We start from the raw sequence: 20,607 nt of genomic DNA on the forward strand, positions 1-20,607 counted from the left end.
AGAGACTAAACGTACCCAAGACACATTACGAGTTAGCTGATCAAGTTGTTCTTGCTGCTTTTTAAGCATTTCTTTAAGCTTAATCTACTAATTAAGAGCCTGTAAAAGATGGCGCAGACACATACACCCCATACTGCCCGTAAGTAGAAGAGGTTGAAAAACGTTTATATCTGGCACCTCTCACCATACCCTCCCACTCCCACCTGATAGCTCCCTCCTCGGCCTCTAAAAACAGGACATTTCCTCTCTCACGGAACATAAATTAACCTTTCAGTAACTACTGGATTACCACTGAAAGGAGACCTTTAGCCCCTATCAGCCCCTACTGCTCCATCATTAACATTAGAGGGGACCATTCCAGAACTTGCCTATAACAGATGATTATTATCAGCCTTAAGCTGGGCCATCAGGTCTCGCAACTGCTGCATCTCATCCGCCATAGTGCCTTACTAAACAAAAAAAAATTTTAAGCTCAGAAAAGCACAGAGCAATATACTCTCACACATTAGCTGCTATTTCCACCCAACAAACCAATTATCCCAAAAAAACAAAAAAGATTAAAATGAATGAAGCCTGCTTTACAACAAATAAAATCCTGCTGTTTACGCCAAGATTTAAACCCTTGGTTTCAATGCTGGACTGGCCATAGGGCATACCGGGCATTTGCCCGGTGGGCCGATGATGATTTTCGTCTTTTGTGGGCCGGCCGCCGATGTTTTTTTTTTGTTTTTTTTGTAACGTTATAAACTATTAAAGGTGGCGGATTGGCCAATTAGTCATGATCGACTCTGGGCTGGACCAATTACAGCCGAGGAGGTCAGATGCACCCTCCCCCTTACAACGGCTCAGCAATCACATATCATTGTTGAACAAAAATGGAGAACAAAAAACGCAAAGCAGCAGGAGGAGCCGAAAAAAAATAGCGCCAAAAAGAAACTAGCCCTTCAGGCAGATGCTGTCAAATGTGCTAAAATATCACAGTTGTTTGGTGGCTATAGTGGAGCTTCCACTTCAGTAAAATTAGCAAGTGATGGAGGCCAGCAGCCGCAGGATGAAGAGGGAAAGGGGAGGCAGGAGGAGGAGAGACCCGAGGCGGCAGGAGGAGGAGAGACCCGAGGCGGCCGCCGGTCCAAGTGGCAGAACTGAACTTGAGGTAGCCTAAGTAAAACCAAGTAAAACCATAAGAAAAAACTTATAAAAAAAAGTAGGTGTAGCTTATTTTCGTTGTGCTTGCTAACTTTTTACAGTCAGTTACAATAACTCCTACTGTGTACTAGTTAGCATGATGACAGAGTTTCTATGCTGGTGCTATGATGTTACTGAGAGTGAATTATTGATAAGGTTAGTTAGTATGGGCTGCCAAACGTAAAAAACGTAATCGTCCCGTATTCAGAGAAAATATTACGCGTTACGTATTGAGGTGAAAAGGAACGCGATTTGTCCTGTATTTCAGCTAGAATGAAGAAAAACACACACACGAAGCTGGAGTTATCCTGTGTCTTTACGCTGCGCAGCTGCCTCGGCTTCTCTCATTCTCTCCACTCCTTCTCCTGTTGATCAGCTGAAATAGGTTGAACAGGTGATGGAGAAACAGGTTTATCTTTTAGGTGACATGAATGAGTTGAAGGGAAGTTATGAACTGTTTCTGAGAGACTTTTCTACATAGCTGACAGCTGGTAACTGTGCAGGGGCGGGTCTAGCAAAGTTTTGCCAGGGGGCCAGGTAGGGCATTAACAAGGAAAGGGGGGCACAAAGAAATACTTTTCTTTCTTATTCTCATTTTTAATGTCTAGCTTTTAAATAATTATCTGAATCTTACAACCAAAGTGGTCATTTGATGTTAAATGTATAGAAATCCATTATCGTTTATAGTAAATAGAAAGTCTAAAAATTTTAAGTCTCTGTACGCCCAGTAAGCTTAACATCTGTGCAGTCTGAAATTATGTCGAAGAAAGATGTCGAATCTATTTAATTATTGTAGAAAAATAATTGATTTCTGTGCATTTGTGTTACGGTTAAGCTGATTGTGGCAGCCCAGGTCTCTGGATGACACTCCAGCGATCGTGATCTCTGTGTTTTGTTGTGTTGTCAGTTCTTGTGCCATGTACTGTGTGTAAAATGGCATCAAAAATTCAATTAAGTGTTATTCTTTCTCAACTTTCTTTCTCTGTCTCCTTTCACTTTTTAAAGGTTGCCATGTTTAAAAAAATATTTTATGCTGCCATGCCGTTTGTTAATGTGATAAATAAATAGTTTATGAAAATATCACGAAGTCTGTAATTTATTAATTGAAATACTCATTAATGATCATGTCTCACCACCATGAGTTGTAGATAGTTCAGGAGGTTAACTCGACCAAGCAGTCTTTTGTTTTCCGCTAAGTACTGTTTAGAATACCAGAATAGGGAGGATGGTGTAGGTTTAAGTTTATTAGATTGATACATATATACCAACAGGACAGTGTACATCGCTGTCAGAACAGCGTTTGTTTTCATTTAAAGGCTCTATGGCTTTGCCAATAATACCTAGTGGGCCGGTCTCCAGTCAAAATGCACGGGCCGATTTTTTGTCTCAGTCCAGCCCTGCTTGGTTTAAAGTGATATGACCCGTTTACGCCACCTAGCTTGTTTCTCTACCAGTTCTCTAAATTGGGTATAATAGCTTAAATAAATGAAATGTCCAGTACACTACCACACATATACAACACAATAGGGTAAAATAGTCTTAAAATACGCTATAAATCAGTGGTTACAGGACAAAAAACAGGACAATGAAACAGCAATATAAAACCGTGGTATGAAAAAGCAGCTAGTGCTCTCAGCCGCACCTGCAACACAAATATATTTAAAAACATAAATAAGGCATCTTTCAATACGATTTTCCCCTTTTCAAAAAAGAGAAAATCTCCGAAACAAACTCTTACCTCCTAAGATGCCTTCAGGAACTTCTACTTCTGCACTATAGAGAGCATCCTGACAGGAAACATTTTGACCTGGTTTGGGAACAGCACCATGCAGGACAGTAAGCTCTACAGAGGGTGGTGCGATCAGCTGAGCGTATCATCTACACCAAGCTCCCTGATCTGCACTCAGTCTATAGCAAACGGTGCTGGACCGAGGCCAGGAGGATCGTGAAGGACCTCAGCCACCCCAGCAATCGAATGTTCTCTCTGTTGAGGTCAGAAAAGCGATTCCGCTCCCTGAGGGCCAATACAGAGAGACTGAGGAGGAGCTTCTTCCCACAGGCGGTACGGTCCCTCAATCAGAACCACAGGACTAATCTAATTTTGCACATTACACACTTGTGGACATTTGTCTTTTTGCACTCCTTCTGGACATTCATGGACACTTATGGACACTGCACACCTGCACATTTACACATATTTTTTTATTATTTTTTTCCTCGTTGCACATAAGATACTTTTATGCATATTTGCACAACCCCCCTGGACATTTCTATTTAAAACCCACTTCATCTTCACGTTTCTATATTTTTTAAATATTTGTACAGAAAAAATTTCTTTTTCCATATTTGTACAGGTAGATTTTTCTTTATATTGTGTATTTGTACAGCTAGGTTTTCTTATATTTTTTCTTTTAGTTTATATGTTGTCTATAGATATATATTTTTTTCTTAGCTAAAGTTTTTTTCTATATTTTATTTCTATTTAATTCTATATTTATTTCCTATTAATAATCTTTATCATTTTTAAAGTCAAAAAGGGTGGTACTGCATATTGAACTGTGTGTGACTGTGTAAGTGACAAATAAAATTAGAATTTTGAATTTGAAGTGAGACTCTCAGACAATAGTAAACTTTCTGCTACCAGCACTCAGCGCACACACACACACACACTTAACTAAGGACAAACATTTGAATAGTGACTTGTGGCTATACAAAAAGCGAATAGATCAGGCGACTTACTGAAAACAAAAGGCAAAGGGAGAGAGAAACCAATATTGCTGCCCATAGAACAGGAACACAGGCAAAAGAAGCGTCACTTTTCCTTACTGAAAATACTATTATCGAGCCACATAGCGTGTCTCAAATCATTCATTGCGCTCGGGTGCGCTCAATTTCCTGATGCCGCTCCATGCCAATAGGTGCATCTTCCTACCTAGAAAAGAAAAGGAACTCCAAAGCTCTTAACCCAATAAAAATAAATAAATTCTTAAGCAGTTACACAAAGAATTAAATTTTCTAAGATTAAGTATCTTAGACCTTGTTAATGCTAAGTTGTACTTCCTTAATCATCAGCCACATACACTCTCTGTTTAAAAAAGATTATTAAATCCGGCACATACAGTCATGGCCAAAATTGTTGGCACCCCTAAAGTTTTCCAAAAGAAAAAGTATTGCATTAGCACATGTTTTGCTTTGTACATGTTTATTCCCTTGTGTGTATTGGACCAAAACAAATAAACGGAGGAAAAAAAGCAAATTTGACATAATGTCACAGAAAACTCCAAAACTGGGCTTGACAAAAATAATTGTAATATTATAAATAAGATTGTTTCAAGCATGTGATGCTCCTTTAAACTCACCTGGGGCAAATAACAGGTGTGGGCAATATATTTTTATACTGCCCACATATTTTTATATCAAACCAAGTTCACTTGGTCTTTGCATTGTGTGTCTGTGTGTGCCACATTAAGCATGGACAACAGAAAGAGGAAAAACGTCCATCTCCAGAGATCTAGATTTGCCTTAGTCCACAGTGTGCAACATTATCAAGAATCTTGCAACCTATAGCACTGTAGTTAATCTCCCTGGGCATGGACGGAAGGGGGGAAATTGTCTAGATGGTGAATAAGCAGCCCCAAATTTAAGCTGTCCTGCAGGCTCAGAGAGCATCAGTGTGGCCCAGGAGGACCCCACTGCTGATACAGAGACATAAAAAAGCAAGATGTATATAAAATTGCCAAAATGTATTTGAGTAAGCCAAAATCTTACCAAGAAAATGTCTTGTGGATAGATGAGACCAAGATAGAGCTTTTTGGTAAAGCACATTGTTTTACTGTTTACCGAAAACGGAATGAGGCCTACAAAGAAAAGAACACAGTACCTACAGTCAAATATGGTGGAGTCAAAGATGTTTTGGGGTTGTTTTGCTGCCTCTGGCACTGGGTGCCTTGACTGTGTGCCAGACCCATGAAATCTGAGGATTACAAAAAGCATTTGGGGTTGCATGTAGGGCCCAGTGTCAAAAAGCTAGTTTTGCGTCCGAGATCTTGGGTCTTTTAGCAGAACAATGACCCCAAACATATTTCAAAAAGCACCCATAAATGGATGGGAACAACGCGCTGGAGAAATATACAACCAGACTGGTTTCTGGTTCTCCAATGTCCAGTATGAAACAAAGATATTTAAAGAGCAAGTTCTGAGCACTGTACAAACAAAACCTTTCTTTTATTTATACAGATACAGATTTCAAACTACTGGCACATGTGTTACAGTACAGAAGGGCTGTTGCTGTTAAGGGAAATTGTCAAATTTTAATTTTTTTTTATCAAGTACAGGCCTGGTAATACTGATCCAAATGCTGATGTTTTTTCTACATACTCAGTGAAAATCCCAGATAATACACATAATCTAGGCCAGCAGTTGTTATCTCAACTGCGTGGCAAGACCATAAAACTGTTAAAGACACTGTTTCCTGCTTCCTTTGATCTGCCCCTGAGCGCAGAATCCTCTCTCTGTGCTGACCTCATGTCATGCTTGGACAAACCAGGATCATATTATTATTTTAGCTCTCATTCATGCTATCTAGTGAGCTTATAAGCAACCTATGGCTATTAATAGGTTTTATGAACTTTACATTCTATGCAAGTAGAAGACCATGAGAGCCTAAAGCATTCCTGAGTCATACTGCAAATTTAGCTAAATAAACCACAGAGAGCAACGGTTCTCCAAGAACTTAGTTAGTAAGAACCTGCAACAGAATGATGGAGGTTATGAATACATACTTGCATCAAGTTATTTACCTGACTTAGTCTGGAAATACACAGGTTGAGAGGAATTATTTATTATTTGTTTTTATAATTCTATTCCGCCCTTATGTCTCTAATTAATGCTCTCCTTGCCCGGTCTGCCAGCTTGGCGGACAGCAATGTCTTGGTAGGTTTGCATTTGTACCATACTCTGTGAGATGTTCAGAGCATGGGATATTTCATTATAACCTAACCTTCTCCACAACTTAATGTTCTTTAACAAACAGCTGTATTTATACTGTGATTAGGTATAAATAGGTGGACTTTATTTACTAATTAGGTGACTTTTGAAGGCAATTGGCTCCACTAGCATCTAGTTAGGGGTATCAGGCTAAGGAGGGCTGAATATACACTACTGTTCAAAAGTTTGGGGTCACTTCGAAATGTCCTTGCTTTTGGAAGAAAAACAGTTTTTTTCAATAAAGATAACTTTAAACTAATCAGAAATACTGACGATTTCCTACAACGGTGTGTACTACTCCCTTCAGAGAACAGCACAAACAGGATCTAACCAGAGTAGAAAGAGTGGGAGGCCCCGCTGCACAACTGAGCAAGAAGATAAGTACATTAGAGTCTCTAGTTTGAAAAATAGACGCCTCACAGGTCCTCGACTGGCAGCTTCATTAAATAGTACCTTGCAAAACGCCAGTGGCAACATCTACAGTGAAGAGGCGCCTCCGGGATGCTGGCCTTCAGGGCAGAGTGGCAAAGAAAAAGCCATATCTGAGACTGGCCAATAAACGTAAATGATTAAAATAGGAAAAAGAACAGACATTGGACAAAGGAAGATTAGGATAAAGTGTTATGGACGGACGAATCGAAGTTTGAGGTGTTTGGATCACACAGAAGAACATTTGTGAGACGCAGAACAACTGAAAAGATGCTGGAAGAGTGCCTGATGCCATGTCAAGCAAGGTGTAGGTAACGTGATGGTCTGGGGTTGCTTTGGTGCTGGTAACGTGGGAGATTTGTTCAGGGTAAAAGGGGTTTTGAATAAAGAAGGCTATCAGTCCATTTTGCAACGCCATGCCATACCCTGTGGACATCGCTTGATTGGAGCCAATTTTATCCTACAACAGGACAATGACCCAAAGCACACCTCCAAATTGTGCAAGAACTATTTAGAGAAGAAGCAGGCAGCTGGTATTTCATCTGTAATGGAGTGGCTCTCATTACCATCGAATAGTTTTGAGAGTTCAAGGCTTACCTTTTCCTGGGTGGCTGCTGTTCTGATGGTAGGTTCTGAGTGCTGCACCACAAAATCACACTGCTCTTCAATTTGATTTTTCCCCTCCAATAGATCTTTTAGCTTAACATGTACTAAACCAAGTGTTCGCTTGATAGGTTGTTCATGTACCAGCTTGAGCTCTGGGTCTTTTTCTTTTTTCTTCTTCTTCTTTTTGGATTTTGTACTTGCAATTTTGACCTAACGAGAAAATTTTATTAGAAAATAATGCCAGTGTAAAAACACAATTTCTGTATGTCTACCAGTAGGGAAAAAATCAGACGGATAATTTTAACCTTAAAAGCTCCTATCTGAAAGAAGGTACTATACCTCTTTATCTTTCATGTTTGTTGATACTTTGATTCCAGCACTTTCCATTGAAGGTGCAGGCCAAGACAAAACCTAAATACAGTACACCATTGAAAGTGTCAGTCTAATGGGCCATTCATATGATAATACACTTAAATCAAGTAAAATCAGAATCAGAAAGAGTTTTATTGAAAAGGGAATTTTAGGAATTTGTTTCAGTAACAGAGCTTCCAGAACAAAACAAATGACAAGACAAAACAGCACGACACACACACACACACACACACACACACACACACACACACAACACAGTGGTGTTGCACACAATGTTGGACATATATTTATTGCCAGTGAGAAGAATGTTTTAGCTGTTTATGAGGCAAATTCCCTGGGAATAAAAAAAAATTTGTGCCTGACTTTCCTGGTGTTCGATGCTCTGTAACGTCGACCCGACGGCAGAAGTTCAATTAGAAGGTAGCTAGGGTGTGAGGGGTCCAAAGTGATATTCCAAGCCCTTTTCTTCACTATATATCCATATATTCAGTTCTTGCAGCGTGAGCAGGGGAGTGCCAATAATTCGTCCATCCTTTGTAGTCTTCTGGAATCAGCTTTCATAGCTGAGCCACTGCATAGGTCACTGTAATGCATAGGTCTGGAAAGGATAAACCAGGCAGTGGTCTGTGAGCTCCACCCTTTCCAACTAGTGTTGACATTCAAGGCCTGTTATAAACTCTCCCTCATCATAATTGCTTTTATAGACTTTTTCATGATTTTGTGAGAAGGATGCACAAGGATGGAACCATCTGCTTTCATGAGAGGATCTGGGTGATGGAAATGGGTCTCTTAGGAGTGAAATCAAATGGGACGACAAATGGGCAAAAATTGGATTGAGTTGACCTAGTAATGTGTGTGTGTTCAAGTCAAACCGGGACCTTTGATTGCACAGATGGATAGAACAGAGTTATTGGAGTAAAATATTCCCATGTAGCTCCCCTGTTACACTAATGCACTTACTCCAAGGTTAAACAAGTCCTTGGATACCATCAGGATAGAAAGCTTTCACAGTATGGCTGAAGTTACAAACAGATTGCATGGTTCATATCTAAAATGCTGGCCTCCCAGGAACTTCCTTTAATTGCTCAAACATGTGGAAATGGCTTGGAGTGAGGTCAAGACTGTACAGGGGACATGGCAAGAGTGGCAAGAATCCCTGTAATGTGCAAGTGGTGTTGGTGAATGATTGTGTTCTTTGTTAAAAGTTATCTGTCGATTTTTAAGGATCAGGCATTCCATTTCCATTTCCATTTCCATTTAGGCATTTGGCAGACGCTCTTATCCAGAGCGACTTACAAAAAGTTAACTAGGTTAACTAGGTTAATAACTAAGTACCATTAGTCCAACACATCTGAGTTTTTTTTTTTTGTTTTGTTTTGTTTTTTTTTTTTGTTTTTTTGGGGGGGGGGGGGTTTAGTCCAAGTACTGGAGAAACAGATGCGTCTTGAGTCGTCGTTTAAAGATAGTCAAAGTCTCTGCTGTACGGACATCTAGAGGAAGTTCATTCCACCACCTAGGTGCCAGAACAGAAAAGAGCCTGGATGAATGCCGCCCTCGATCCCTGAGAGATGGTGGGATGAGGCGAGCAGTGCTGGAGGATCGGAGGGAACGTGGTGCAGTGCGTGGTGTAATTCCACTTGCAGGGAACGACTGCAGTGGGCTCTGTGCCTGCATCATGGATGTACAGCCTTCTTTAAAACGTTTGCACCATTCAGATGTTTTACTGCAGCTAACAGTCTGTGTTTACCGACATGTTGGCCTACCAGCACTTGTCTAGTCTCACATCTCTCTCTTAAATCTGCTCACTCTGCTCAAACAGTTAAATGTCATTGTAACTGTGTTAGCAATGTTCTCCTTCAATGTCAGAGCACCACAGATGCTTCTTACAGGAATATTCCTGAACCAATAGACTCCTAAAATATTTACATATTAACATATTTAGTGAGTTTCAGGGTGAAATTTCCTTTTAAATAGCAAATATGACAGCTAAATAAATGGGAATAAATAGGAATATACCAAAGAAAAGTCATTTAATGTGAACATTCTGCTATCTTACAAGTGCTGGCATTATTATTGATATTATTATTATTATTATTATTATTATTATTATCCAGTTCCAACCTTCTGCTCTTCCACAGTGAGCCAAAGGCCTCGGAGAATAAAGTTCTTGAGAGCTGCCAGGTCTCTAATGCGATGTGTGCTTGCATAATTAAACTCGATTTCTTCAGCCCACTCTTGCTTTGATGTCCAGTTTATAGCTATGGGGGTGCTGGAAGCTAAAACAGTAAGAAAAAGTGAAATGAGACTTGGTGCATGACCATCACTGAAGAATATCAGTCTCACTATTAATAACCGGATTCCAAAAAAGTTGGGACACTATACAAATCGTGAATAAAAACTGAATGCAATGATGTGGAGGTGCCAACTTCTAATATTTTATTCAGAATAGAACATAAATCACGGAACAAAAGTTTGAACTGAGAAAATGTATCATTTTAAGGGAAAAATATGTTGATTCAAAATTTCATGGTGTCAACAAATCCTAAAAAAGTTGGGACAAGTAGCAATAAGAGGCTGGAAAAAGTAAATTTGAGCAAAACGAGGAGCTGGAAGACCAACTAACACTAATTAGGTCAATTGGCAACATGATTGGGTATAAAAAGAGCTTCTCGGAGTGGCAGTGTCTCTCAGAAGCCAAGATGGGTAGAGGATCACCAAGTCCCACAATGTTGCGCAGAAAGATAGTGGAGCAATATCAGAAAGGTGTTACCCAGCGAAAAATTGCAAAGACTTTGCAGTTATCATCATCAACTGTGCATAACATCATCCGAAGATTCAGAGAATCTGGAACAATCTCTGTGCGTAAGGGTCAAGGGCGTAAAACCATACTGGATGCCCGTGATCTCCGGGCCCTTAAACGACACTGCACCATAAACAGGAATGCTACTGTAAAGGAAATCACAGAATGGGCTCAGGAATACTTCCAGAAACCATTGTCAGTGAACACAATCCACCGTGCCATCCGCCGTTGCCAGCTGAAACTCTACAGTGCAAAGAAGAAGCCATTTCTAAGCAAGATCCACAAGCTCAGGCGTTTTCACTGGGCCAGGGATCATTTAAAATGGAGTGTGGCAAAATGGAAGACTGTTCTGTGGTCAGACGAGTCACGATTCGAAGTAATTTTTGGAAATCTGGGACGTCATGTCATCCGGACCAAAGAGGACAAGGACAACCCAAGTTGTTATCAACGCTCAGTTCAGAAGCCTGCATCTCTGATGGTATGGGGTTGCATGAGTGCCTGTGGCATGGGCAGCTTGCATGTCTGTAAAGGCACCATCAATGCAGAAAAATATATTCAGGTTCTAGAACAACATATGCTCCCATCCAGACGTCATCTTTTCAGGGAAGACCCTGCATTTTTCAACAAGATAATGCCAGACCACATTCTGCATCAATCACAACATCATGGCTGCGTAGGAGAAGGATCCTGGAGTCCAGATCTCTCACCTATAGAGAACATTTGGCGCATCATAAAGAGGAAGGTGCGACAAAGAAGGCCCAAGACGATTGAACAGTTAGACAAGAATGGGAGAGCATTCCTATTTCTAAACTTGAGAAACTGGTCTCCTCGGTCCCCAGACGTCTGTTGAGTGTTGTAAGAAGAAGGGGAGATGCCACACAGTGGTGAAAATGGCCTTGTCCCAACTTTTTTGGGATTTGTTGACACCATGAAATTTTGAATCAACATATTTTTCCCTTAAAATGATACTGTACATTTCTTTAGTTTAAACTTTTGCACCTCCACATCACTGCATTCAGTTTTTATTCACGATTTGTATAGTGTCCTAACTTTTTTGGAACCCGGTTTGTAGTTAGGAGATGGAAGCGCTCTCTCAAAAACTATGCAAAACCAAACCCAAAGATAAGCATATCGATTATTAATTTGGGATTTATAATTTTTTTTTTTAAAGAATTTTAAACGTAATATTTCTTTGTTTTTTATAATTGTCAGCAGTTGTGCGATAACAAACCATGACCATATGATAAAAATGCCATAGAAGGCCCAGGATATAATCTTGATTGCTTCAATATAAAACCTACTGTATGCAGTCATTGTGTACTTTTCCCCAATATAAATTTGTAAAATGGGTGAAATAACGAACAATGCTGTACATTACAAGATCCATATAAGATTTCTGTAATAGTAAACTAAGCAAACTGTTTTATACTTTAATATTTCTGGTATTCAGTGCTCAATAAACCTTCATGAACTACAGAGACTATAATTGTCTATGTCAGGTGTTTACCATTACCCTGCTGATTTGATGTCACACATGGGATTGATGTTACTTTCTTATTCTCTCCTTGGTCCTGTGGGATATTTTCTGATGTTTGGCTCCCAGCATAAATGTGCTGTGAAAATTACAAGTCAAATTAATTCATCAGCAAAATTTTTCACTGTACCCCAAATAAATTTATTATGCTCTGTATTGACTCTACTGAGCAATTAAAAGACAATTCTATTCAATCCAAAGACCTAGAAAGATTTACTGTGTATAAATTAAATGTGTCTACTTGCCATAATAGTGTTGTAGAATATCAGTTGGATGGCTTAATGTCTCAGGGCACTATTTAGTACTCACTATACAGAACCATACCTATTTACAACAATATTTACTTAGAGAATCGAGAGAGATTAAACACAACAATTTAAATAAATAATTCCTAATTACAGTCTTGTGCAAAAGTCCAGAGCCATCCCTCTTTTCATGATATTTTGCTTCCAAAAAGTCAGTCTTTGTCTTTTTATTGTACTCTCAAAGAATAGTTCTCCAGGCTTCCTGGAAGACTTTTTAGCTCTCATTTTCGGTCCAGTCCCTGTACCTGACCAGTTTTAGATGAATGGTTTTTGTTTGTTAAGTCACACAGTGACCTATGAATTATTCAAGTGTAAAAAACATCTAACTTAAGACATGAACCAGTTCGAAACAGGTGCAGATGATGGCAGATGATCAAGCCGGTGGTTAGTATACTGGTGATACTAAATGCTGAGTGGTTGGAACAGACGAAGGGGGAAATGCTGACTGTTGCAGTAAAACACTTGTTTGCATTAATTTTTTTTTGAAAATCCATATAGTTTAAGTTAATATGAAGAAAGACTCATGAATGCACAGTACCGTACATTTTATACATATAATCAGCTAATATTTCTACAGTGACTAGACCCTTGAACACTTGCATATGCCTTTAAGCTGGAAAAAATAGGGATAGAAAAAGGAAAAGGAAATTCATTTTTTGCTGCCAAATGTAATATGAAAAATATTATAAATAATATAAATGCAAAACGAATGGTTATGACTATAACCTCTGTTCCCTGAAGGAGAGGAACGAGGTACAACACATATAGTATGGGATATCACGCCCTCTCGTGTCCTGGCTGAAGCCACCTTTAATCACGCCGTAAAGGCAGGCAAACCTGTGGTGACGTAGGTGTAGCCCCGCCTACACCTATAAACCATCGTCGCCACGGTTGACCCTCAGTTCGATAGCCGCTCTTCGCCGAGCGTAACTATGAGGCGGGGCAGCAATGTGTTGTACCTCGTTCCTCTCCTTCAGGGAACAGAGGTTATAGTCATAACCATTCGTTCCCTTTCAGTCGATTCACTCGGTACAACACATATAGTATGGGACATATATTCACGCCCCGCCGAGTATCTATCAAAGTTAGTCACAAGAACCCTGATAGCTACTCTACTGCATCATGGACCCCGCAGAGAGGACACAATGAGCCACCGAGGGGGCCGTTACATCAAGTCGGTAGAACCGGACAAAAGTGTGTGGTGAGGACCAACTGGCTGCCGCGCAAATCTCACCCACAGACATTCCTTTGAACAGAGCCCATGATGTTGCCATAGCTCTCGTTGAATGTGCTTTCACACCCAGAGGCAATGGGACACTCTTGCTACTATAAGCTAGTGTAATAGCCTCCACAATCCAATGGGAAAGCCGCTGTTTAGACAGCGCTTTACCCTTTACTGGACTGGCAAAGCAGATAAACAGTTGATCACATAAGCGCATATCTACTGTACGGTCCATGTACACCCGTAGTGCACGTACGGGGCACAAATTATGCAATTTTCTCTGCTCATCAGAAGCAAAAGGAGGAGGAAAAAAGCTATAAAGGTCAAAGACCATAGAGCTATAATCAGTGGAGACGACCTTCGGTACATAGGCCGCGTTCGGCTGTAGAGTAACCTTTAACCCTAGTAAAACCCATTAGCAGCAAACTGCGTACAGGATGGATGCACAGACAAAGCGTGGAGATCGCCCACTCGTTTAGCAGACGCTAAAGCAAGAAGAAGTGCCGTCTTATATGAAAGAATTTTCATATCTATAGACTCAACTGGCTCAAAAGGAGGACCACAGAGGGCCTCAAGCACTAACAATAAATCCCAAGACGGAACACTGGACCTCGTAGTGGGTCGCAGACGTCGCACTCCCTTTAAAAATCGCACTGCCAGCGGATGAGCCCCTGGTGACACTCCGTCAAAACCAACATGACAGGCTGATATAGCCGCCAAGTACACTTTAATAGTAGAGAAGGAAAGGCCTTTCTCTAATAGTTCTTGTAGAAAAGACAAAATCTCCACCATGGAGCACTGAAATGGAAGAACATTATGTTCTTGACACCATTGCTCAAATGCTCGCCACTTGTAAGCATATAAACCTCTAGTAGACGAGGCCCGAGCACTTTGGATTGTCTCAATCACATTCGGGGGAAGCCCTGTTGCTAACAAATTGGACCTTTCAACAGGTAAGCGTGCAAGTTCCACAGCTCGGGACGCGGGTGCACTACCTCTCCCCCTGCCTGAGACAGAAGGTCCCTGAGGAGAGGAAGTTTCCATGGTTCTGCTGCTAGCAGGCTGACTATCTCTGCGTACCACAACTTCGCCGGCCAATGAGGTGCCACCAGGATTAGTGACAGGCCCTGCTGACGTACCCTCTCTGTGACAGGCAGAATCAGTTCTACCGGAGGGAAAGCATACAATAGAGCTGGGGGCCATGAGTGTGCCAGCGCATCGATCCCCAGTGGGGCATTGCGATCTGTTATGGAGAAGAATAGTGGGCAGTGAGCATTTTCTTTGGATGCAAAAAGATCCACTGCTGCCCTGCCGAAGCGCTCCCAGATCTGAGCTACCACCCATGGGTGTAATCTCCATTCCCTCACAAGCGGGCCCCCTCTGGATAGAAGGTCCGCCCCCAAATTCAGGTGCCCTGGAATGTGAGTGGCCCTGAGTGACAGAAGATGAACACTGGACCATAGCAATAGAGAATGAGATAGTTTCAGCAGGGGAAGTGAACGAGTCCCCCCTTGTCTGTTTATATACGACACCACTGTTGTATTGTCTGTCCTGATCAGAACATGATGGCCTGTTAGAGCCAGACGAAAATGTCTCAGGGCTAAGAACACTGCTAACAGCTCCAAATAGTTGATGTGAAGCCTGCGTTGTTCCTGTGACCACGCCCCCCTGACCGCGGAACCGTCACACAGAGCGCCCCAGCCGCTGAGGGAGGCATCTGTTGACACCACTTTGCGAAACGATACCCTGCCTATCGGAGAGCCCTGACGTAATAGCCTGAGTTCCCTCCAGGGCAGAAGGGCTGACATGCATGACGGTGTCACCGTCAGCCTCCTGTTGAGGTGGCGCGCCGCACATAGGCGGTGAGAGCGCACCCAGCGCTGAAACGCACGCATGTTCAACAGCCCGAGAGGCACCACAGTGATCATAGACGCCATCATTCCCATTAGTTGTAAAAACACTCGGAAACGAAGTTTGTGTTGCAACTGAAACAGAGCAAGGCAGCGCTGAAACGCGGCTATTCTGTGCTCTGAAAGACGTGCTCAGCTGGTAACGGAGCATATCTCCAGACCCAGGAATGAACACTGTTGACTCGGAATCAGTGAGCTTTTCTGCATATTTACTGAGAACCCTAAAGTCTGAATTTGAGACAGAACTAGTGCTGTCTGTTTCTCTGCCTGCTCGCTTGAGCTCGCTATTAGTGCCCAGTCGTCTAAATAGGCTAATATGCGAATGCCTTTCTCCCGAAGAGGAGACAGCGCCGCCTCGGCGCACTTCGTGAACGTTCGGGGAGCTAGTGACAGGCCGAACGGCAGCACTAGGTACTCGTAGGCCACGCCCTCGAATGCAAACCTCAGAAACTTTCTGTGGCGCGGAAAGATCGCTATATGAAAATAAGCATCTGTGAGATCGATAGTAGTGAACCAATCTCCCGGGCCTATTGCATTTAGCAGTTGCCTCAGGGTAAGCATTTTGAACTTGTACGTTCTTAGAAACGTGTTCAATATTCTCAGATCCAAAATAGGACGCAGTCCTCCCCCCCTCTTCGGAACGACAAGATACCGGCTGTACCAACCTGAGTTCGCTTCCGAAGGAGGCACCACTTGAATCGCCCTTTTGCTCAGAAGAGAATTTATCTCTTCCCGAAGCACCACTGCGGCGGCGTCCGACACCTCGGTGTTGATTATGGAAGAGAAGCGCGGTGGCTTTATGCGAAACTGTAGTCGGTATCCCATAGCGACTGTGTTTTGCACCCATGTCGAGACTGCGCATGCGCGCCACTCGAGAACGTGGGACGCCAACCGGCCCGCATTGATTTCTGAAAGGGGTCTGCTGCCCCCTGGCGTTCCGCCAGAGTGCAGCCTCATCGATGGCACTGGGCTTTTTTGTTTTGCAACATTGTAAACAGGAAAACTCTTTATTGGTTTTAATAATGTAACATTCACATGGTTTACAAAATGCACCATTTTTGGGGCAATCACACTGTAAACATCAAGGGTACTTGCTGTAAGTCCCTGAGAACTTTTTAACACGCCCCAACTGGGGTTCATAATTCGCACATAAACACTTGTGTGTGAGGGGGGGGGATTGTGCTTGGGAGACTGTGTTAGGGAAGTGCAGCGCCGTTTGGGACTGATTTCCTGAACATAACGTAGCGGCCTCTTGGGCGGCATTGAGAGAGGAGAAACAGTGTCTCCCTGCTGCCAGAGCTCCTCTCTCTTTAAAATCTGAGCTAGGAGGAGTGAGGATTCTTCCTCCTAGTCGCTGAATCCTTTCGGACGCCCGGTGGGGGGCCCATACCCCAGGCCCACTGCCGTGGGTTTTGCCTGGGAGGCTGTTGCTTCACCGGTCGAGAGCTCGAGCTAGCTGCCGGCGGTGGTCTCTTATGAGGTGGTCGCGGAGTAGTCATACTTCGAGCCTGTTTGGGCTTCACCTCTCGTCGCGGAATGATGTCTCGCAACGCTTCGGCCTGTTTCCTTCTGAAGTCAAACTTTGCCTGAATGGCATCGAGTGACTGGCCGAACAAACCCTCAGCAGACAGCGGTTCGTCCAAGTAGACAGCCCTGTCTCTATCTGGAATGTCAGAGAGCGTGAGCCATAAATGCCTCTGTGCTACCACCGCGCTCGCCATCCCTCTCCCGAGGGAAAGAGCCGCACAACGAGACATACGCAAAATGTAGTCTGTCGCTGTCCTGACCTCGTTAAGCAGCGCACAGAACGGGCTCTCCTGAGGCACCAGTGAGCCGAGCTCTGCCAAACACATTGCCTGATATGTTTGAAGCAGCGTAGCGGAGTTGAGCGCACGAGCAGTGCCCGCTTGAGCGCGGTAAATCTTCTCCAGCTGGGCAGAGGAGAATCTACAATGTTTAGACGGAAGGAGAGTAGGGCCAGACACTCCATGATTATGCGAGGGTGCCAAATAAGCAGCCAAAGATGGCTCCATTGGCGGTGGGCTAACTAGTCCTGCCTTCTCAGCTCCGTCTAATTCCAAATATTGTCCGTAACCGGGCACTGATACACGGGTCGACAGCGGCTTGCTCCATGACGACGTTAACTCGCCGACAAAGTCGGGAAACATGGGCAAGCAGTTCTTAACTGTTGTCGGTTCAGGAGGAAGAAAAAATCCCGCGAACCTTGACAGTTTCTGAGCCGGCTGCGGGGAGGGCCACTCCACCTCCAGCTTCTCGGCCGCTCGGCTAACGCAGTAGCAGCGGAGCTCTGAGCAGGCGGCAAAATTTCATGCTCGTCCTCCGACAAGCCCTGTATCTCTAGGCCGATGTCGAGCACGTCATCGTCCTCGAAAGCATGCTGCTCGGTGCCTGGCTGCTGGCCAGCGCTGTAGGAGAGCCCACGGTCCTCCGACCCCTCGAGATACTCCATCTGGTCCGCCCAGCTAAGTGCGGGGACTTCTGACGGAAATTCCTCATCAGCAGACACAGGCGAAGCTGGGACTGCTGATTCGGAAAGGAGGGGGTCCTGCTGAGCGACTGTATTTCTCCCCAGGGTCCTTTCCACGAACGTGACCCGTCTTTCCAGCGTTGAACACCGGAGCTGGCGACAAAGCGCACATGACTCTGGCTCAGCTAGAGCTCTCCTAGCATGGCGAATCCCCAGACAGACGGGGCACGCTTCGTGCTGGTCCTTCTCATGCAAGGAGAAACCGCACTCCTGAGGGCAGGGGCGAACAGCGGACCTCTTCTTAGCTACATTAGCTTCCATGCTCATATTAGCTAGCGCTGTTAGCACAGCTAAACAGAAGCCAACTAACTGAGATGTCGCTAATGTTCTGACTGACAGTGAACTTAAAAGTCAGCGCTCCGCGGGTAGACGACTCACCAAAATGAGGCTGTTGTCGCTAACGCCAACAAGAGCAGTTAAGCTGATTTTAAGCGCAGTCTTGTAACGTAAAACGTAGAGTTTACTAGCAGCACCTAGAAAACTCTACAGAAAAGGTGTTCACAGCGAGGTGAAGAGCGTAAGAACTGAGGGTCAACCGTGGCGACGATGGTTTATAGGTGTAGGCGGGGCTACACCTACGTCACCACAGGTTTGCCTGCCTTTACGGCGTGAATAAAGGTGGCTTCAGCCAGGACACGAGAGGGCGTGATATCCCATACTATATGTGTTGTACCGAGTGAATCGACTGAAAGGGAACATTATTTATCACTTTGGATGAGAATCTGCCCAGGCTGCCGTAATCTGCCCTCTATTATATTCATAGATCACTTTAAGTTAATTTATAATTTTAGCCATTAATAAAGCATGCATTTCAAAATACCATACTGTACTATCAAAACTGCATCTAACTTAATGCTAGATGTTGCTCCTCTCCTGAGTCATTATCATACCTCTGAATCAGAGACTCCTCTGTTTTACCTAAACTTAGGTAAAGGAAGTGCCTCAATAGCAGCTAAATTTAAAGTTATGTCTGAATACTGAATACATATTCATATAAATTTACTTACACTTTTTTGGGTTTGAGCTTCATCAAGGAATTCAAAAGACACTGAATAACTGTAGCTGACCATTGGGAAGTCAGCTGCACCATCCAACAGCCAATTGGAGTTGGGAACACCCTTCATCTTGTTAACACACACTGTGATTTCTGCTTCTTCAGAGACTGATGCTTGAAATGCAAAAAATGTACAGGTACCATTACCATTGTCCTCCTCATCAGCAGCAGCATCAACAAGATAAGCCTGATCACTACTGATTAAGCTTCGACTGGCTAATTGCACAATCAACAACATTTAGCAAAAATGTAGTGTTGTTGGTTGTTAAATACAAAATGAAAAATTGCCACTTCATTTGATACACCTGTTCAACTGCTTGTTAACACAAATATCCAATCACATGGCAGCAGATCAGTGCATTTTGCATGTAGACATGGCCAAGACAATCAGAATTGGGAAGAAAGCTGATTTAAGTGACTTTGAATGTGGCATTGCGGGTACCAGACTACTACCAGACTAATACTGGTCTGACTATTTCAAAACTGCTGATTTACTGGGATTTTTCTCTAGTGTTTGCAGAGAGTGATCTGAAAAAGAGAACATATCCAGTAAGGGCAGTTTATTGGGTGAAAATGTGTTGTTGATGCCAAAGTTCAGAGGAGAATGCCCAGACTGATTTGAGCTGATAAAGAGGTAACAGCAACTCAAATAACATCTTGTTTAACCGAGATGTGTTACATACATCTCTGAATGCACAACACATCGAGCCTTGAAGCAGATGTGCTTCAGGAGCAGAAGACCACACCAGATGCCACTTCCTGTCAGCTACAGTAGGAACTGGGCTCACCAAAAGCTAATCTCACATGGAATCATTAAAATTGTACAATGTCATGTCATCAGCAAACTTGATGATGTGGTCGGAACTGTGTGTCACTACACAGTCGTGAGTTAGCAGTGTGAACAGCAGGGGACAAAACACACAGTCCTGGGTGGCCCCAGTGTTAAGTGTGGTGGTGCTGGAGGTGTGCTCTCCACAATCCTGAGACTGAGGTCTTCTGGTCAGAAAGTCCAGGATCTAGTTACAGAGGGAGGTGTTCAGGCCCAATACGCTCAACATCTCGATAAGGAAATCATAGTTCGAAATCTATGTACAGCATTCGAACATAGGTCTCCTTCTTGTCTAGGTGTGTAAGGGCCAGGTAGAGTGGTGGAGATGGCATTGTCCGTTGAACGATTAGGGTGATATGCAAACAGTGAGGGGGGCAGCAGGGTCTTGATGTGTCTCATGACTCATGACTATGAGTCGCTCATAGCACTTTATGATGATTGGTGTGAGTGCAACAGGGTGTGGATATCATTGAGTCAGGACACAGAAGACATCTTCAGCACAGGAACGATGGTGGTGGACTTAAAGCACTCAGGGAGATGTTGAAAATTTGTAAGAACATCTGCCAGCACATTTTCTGATCACTCTGCCAGGGATATTGTCTGGTCCAGCAGTTTTACATGGATTGACTCTGTGTAGAGTTTTCCACATATCAGCTGTGGTGTGACACAGCACCTGGTCGTTGGAAGGAGAAGTGGTCTTCCTTGCTGTCACGTCGTTCTGCATGTTGAACCAAGTGTAGAAGCTGTTCAGCGCATTTAAAAAGGAGCCGTCACTGTCACAGGCAGGTGATGATGCATCACCGCTGTCCCTGAAGTGGTTTTGGATT

General features: G+C 43.2%; 1 protein-coding gene across 1 annotated transcript in view; it reads right to left on the minus strand.

The window, feature by feature from the left end:
* Positions 1–20,607, minus strand: part of LOC128509070 (leucine-rich repeat-containing protein 43-like) — a 51,720-nt gene that overhangs the window by 13,064 nt on the left and 18,049 nt on the right. Inside the window, exons 6-10 of the mRNA XM_053480641.1 lie at positions 18,905–19,065; positions 11,886–11,991; positions 9,700–9,854; positions 7,546–7,617; positions 7,198–7,416 (exon numbers count right to left, since the gene is read on the minus strand). Of these exons, the coding sequence (XP_053336616.1) occupies positions 7,198–7,416; positions 7,546–7,617; positions 9,700–9,854; positions 11,886–11,991; positions 18,905–19,065 (713 nt within the window). The remainder of the gene's footprint in view (positions 1–7,197; positions 7,417–7,545; positions 7,618–9,699; positions 9,855–11,885; positions 11,992–18,904; positions 19,066–20,607) is intronic.

Source organism: Clarias gariepinus, chromosome 21, assembly GCF_024256425.1.
Source record: "Clarias gariepinus isolate MV-2021 ecotype Netherlands chromosome 21, CGAR_prim_01v2, whole genome shotgun sequence".
In the NCBI taxonomy this organism is placed as follows: Eukaryota; Metazoa; Chordata; class Actinopteri; order Siluriformes; family Clariidae; genus Clarias; species Clarias gariepinus.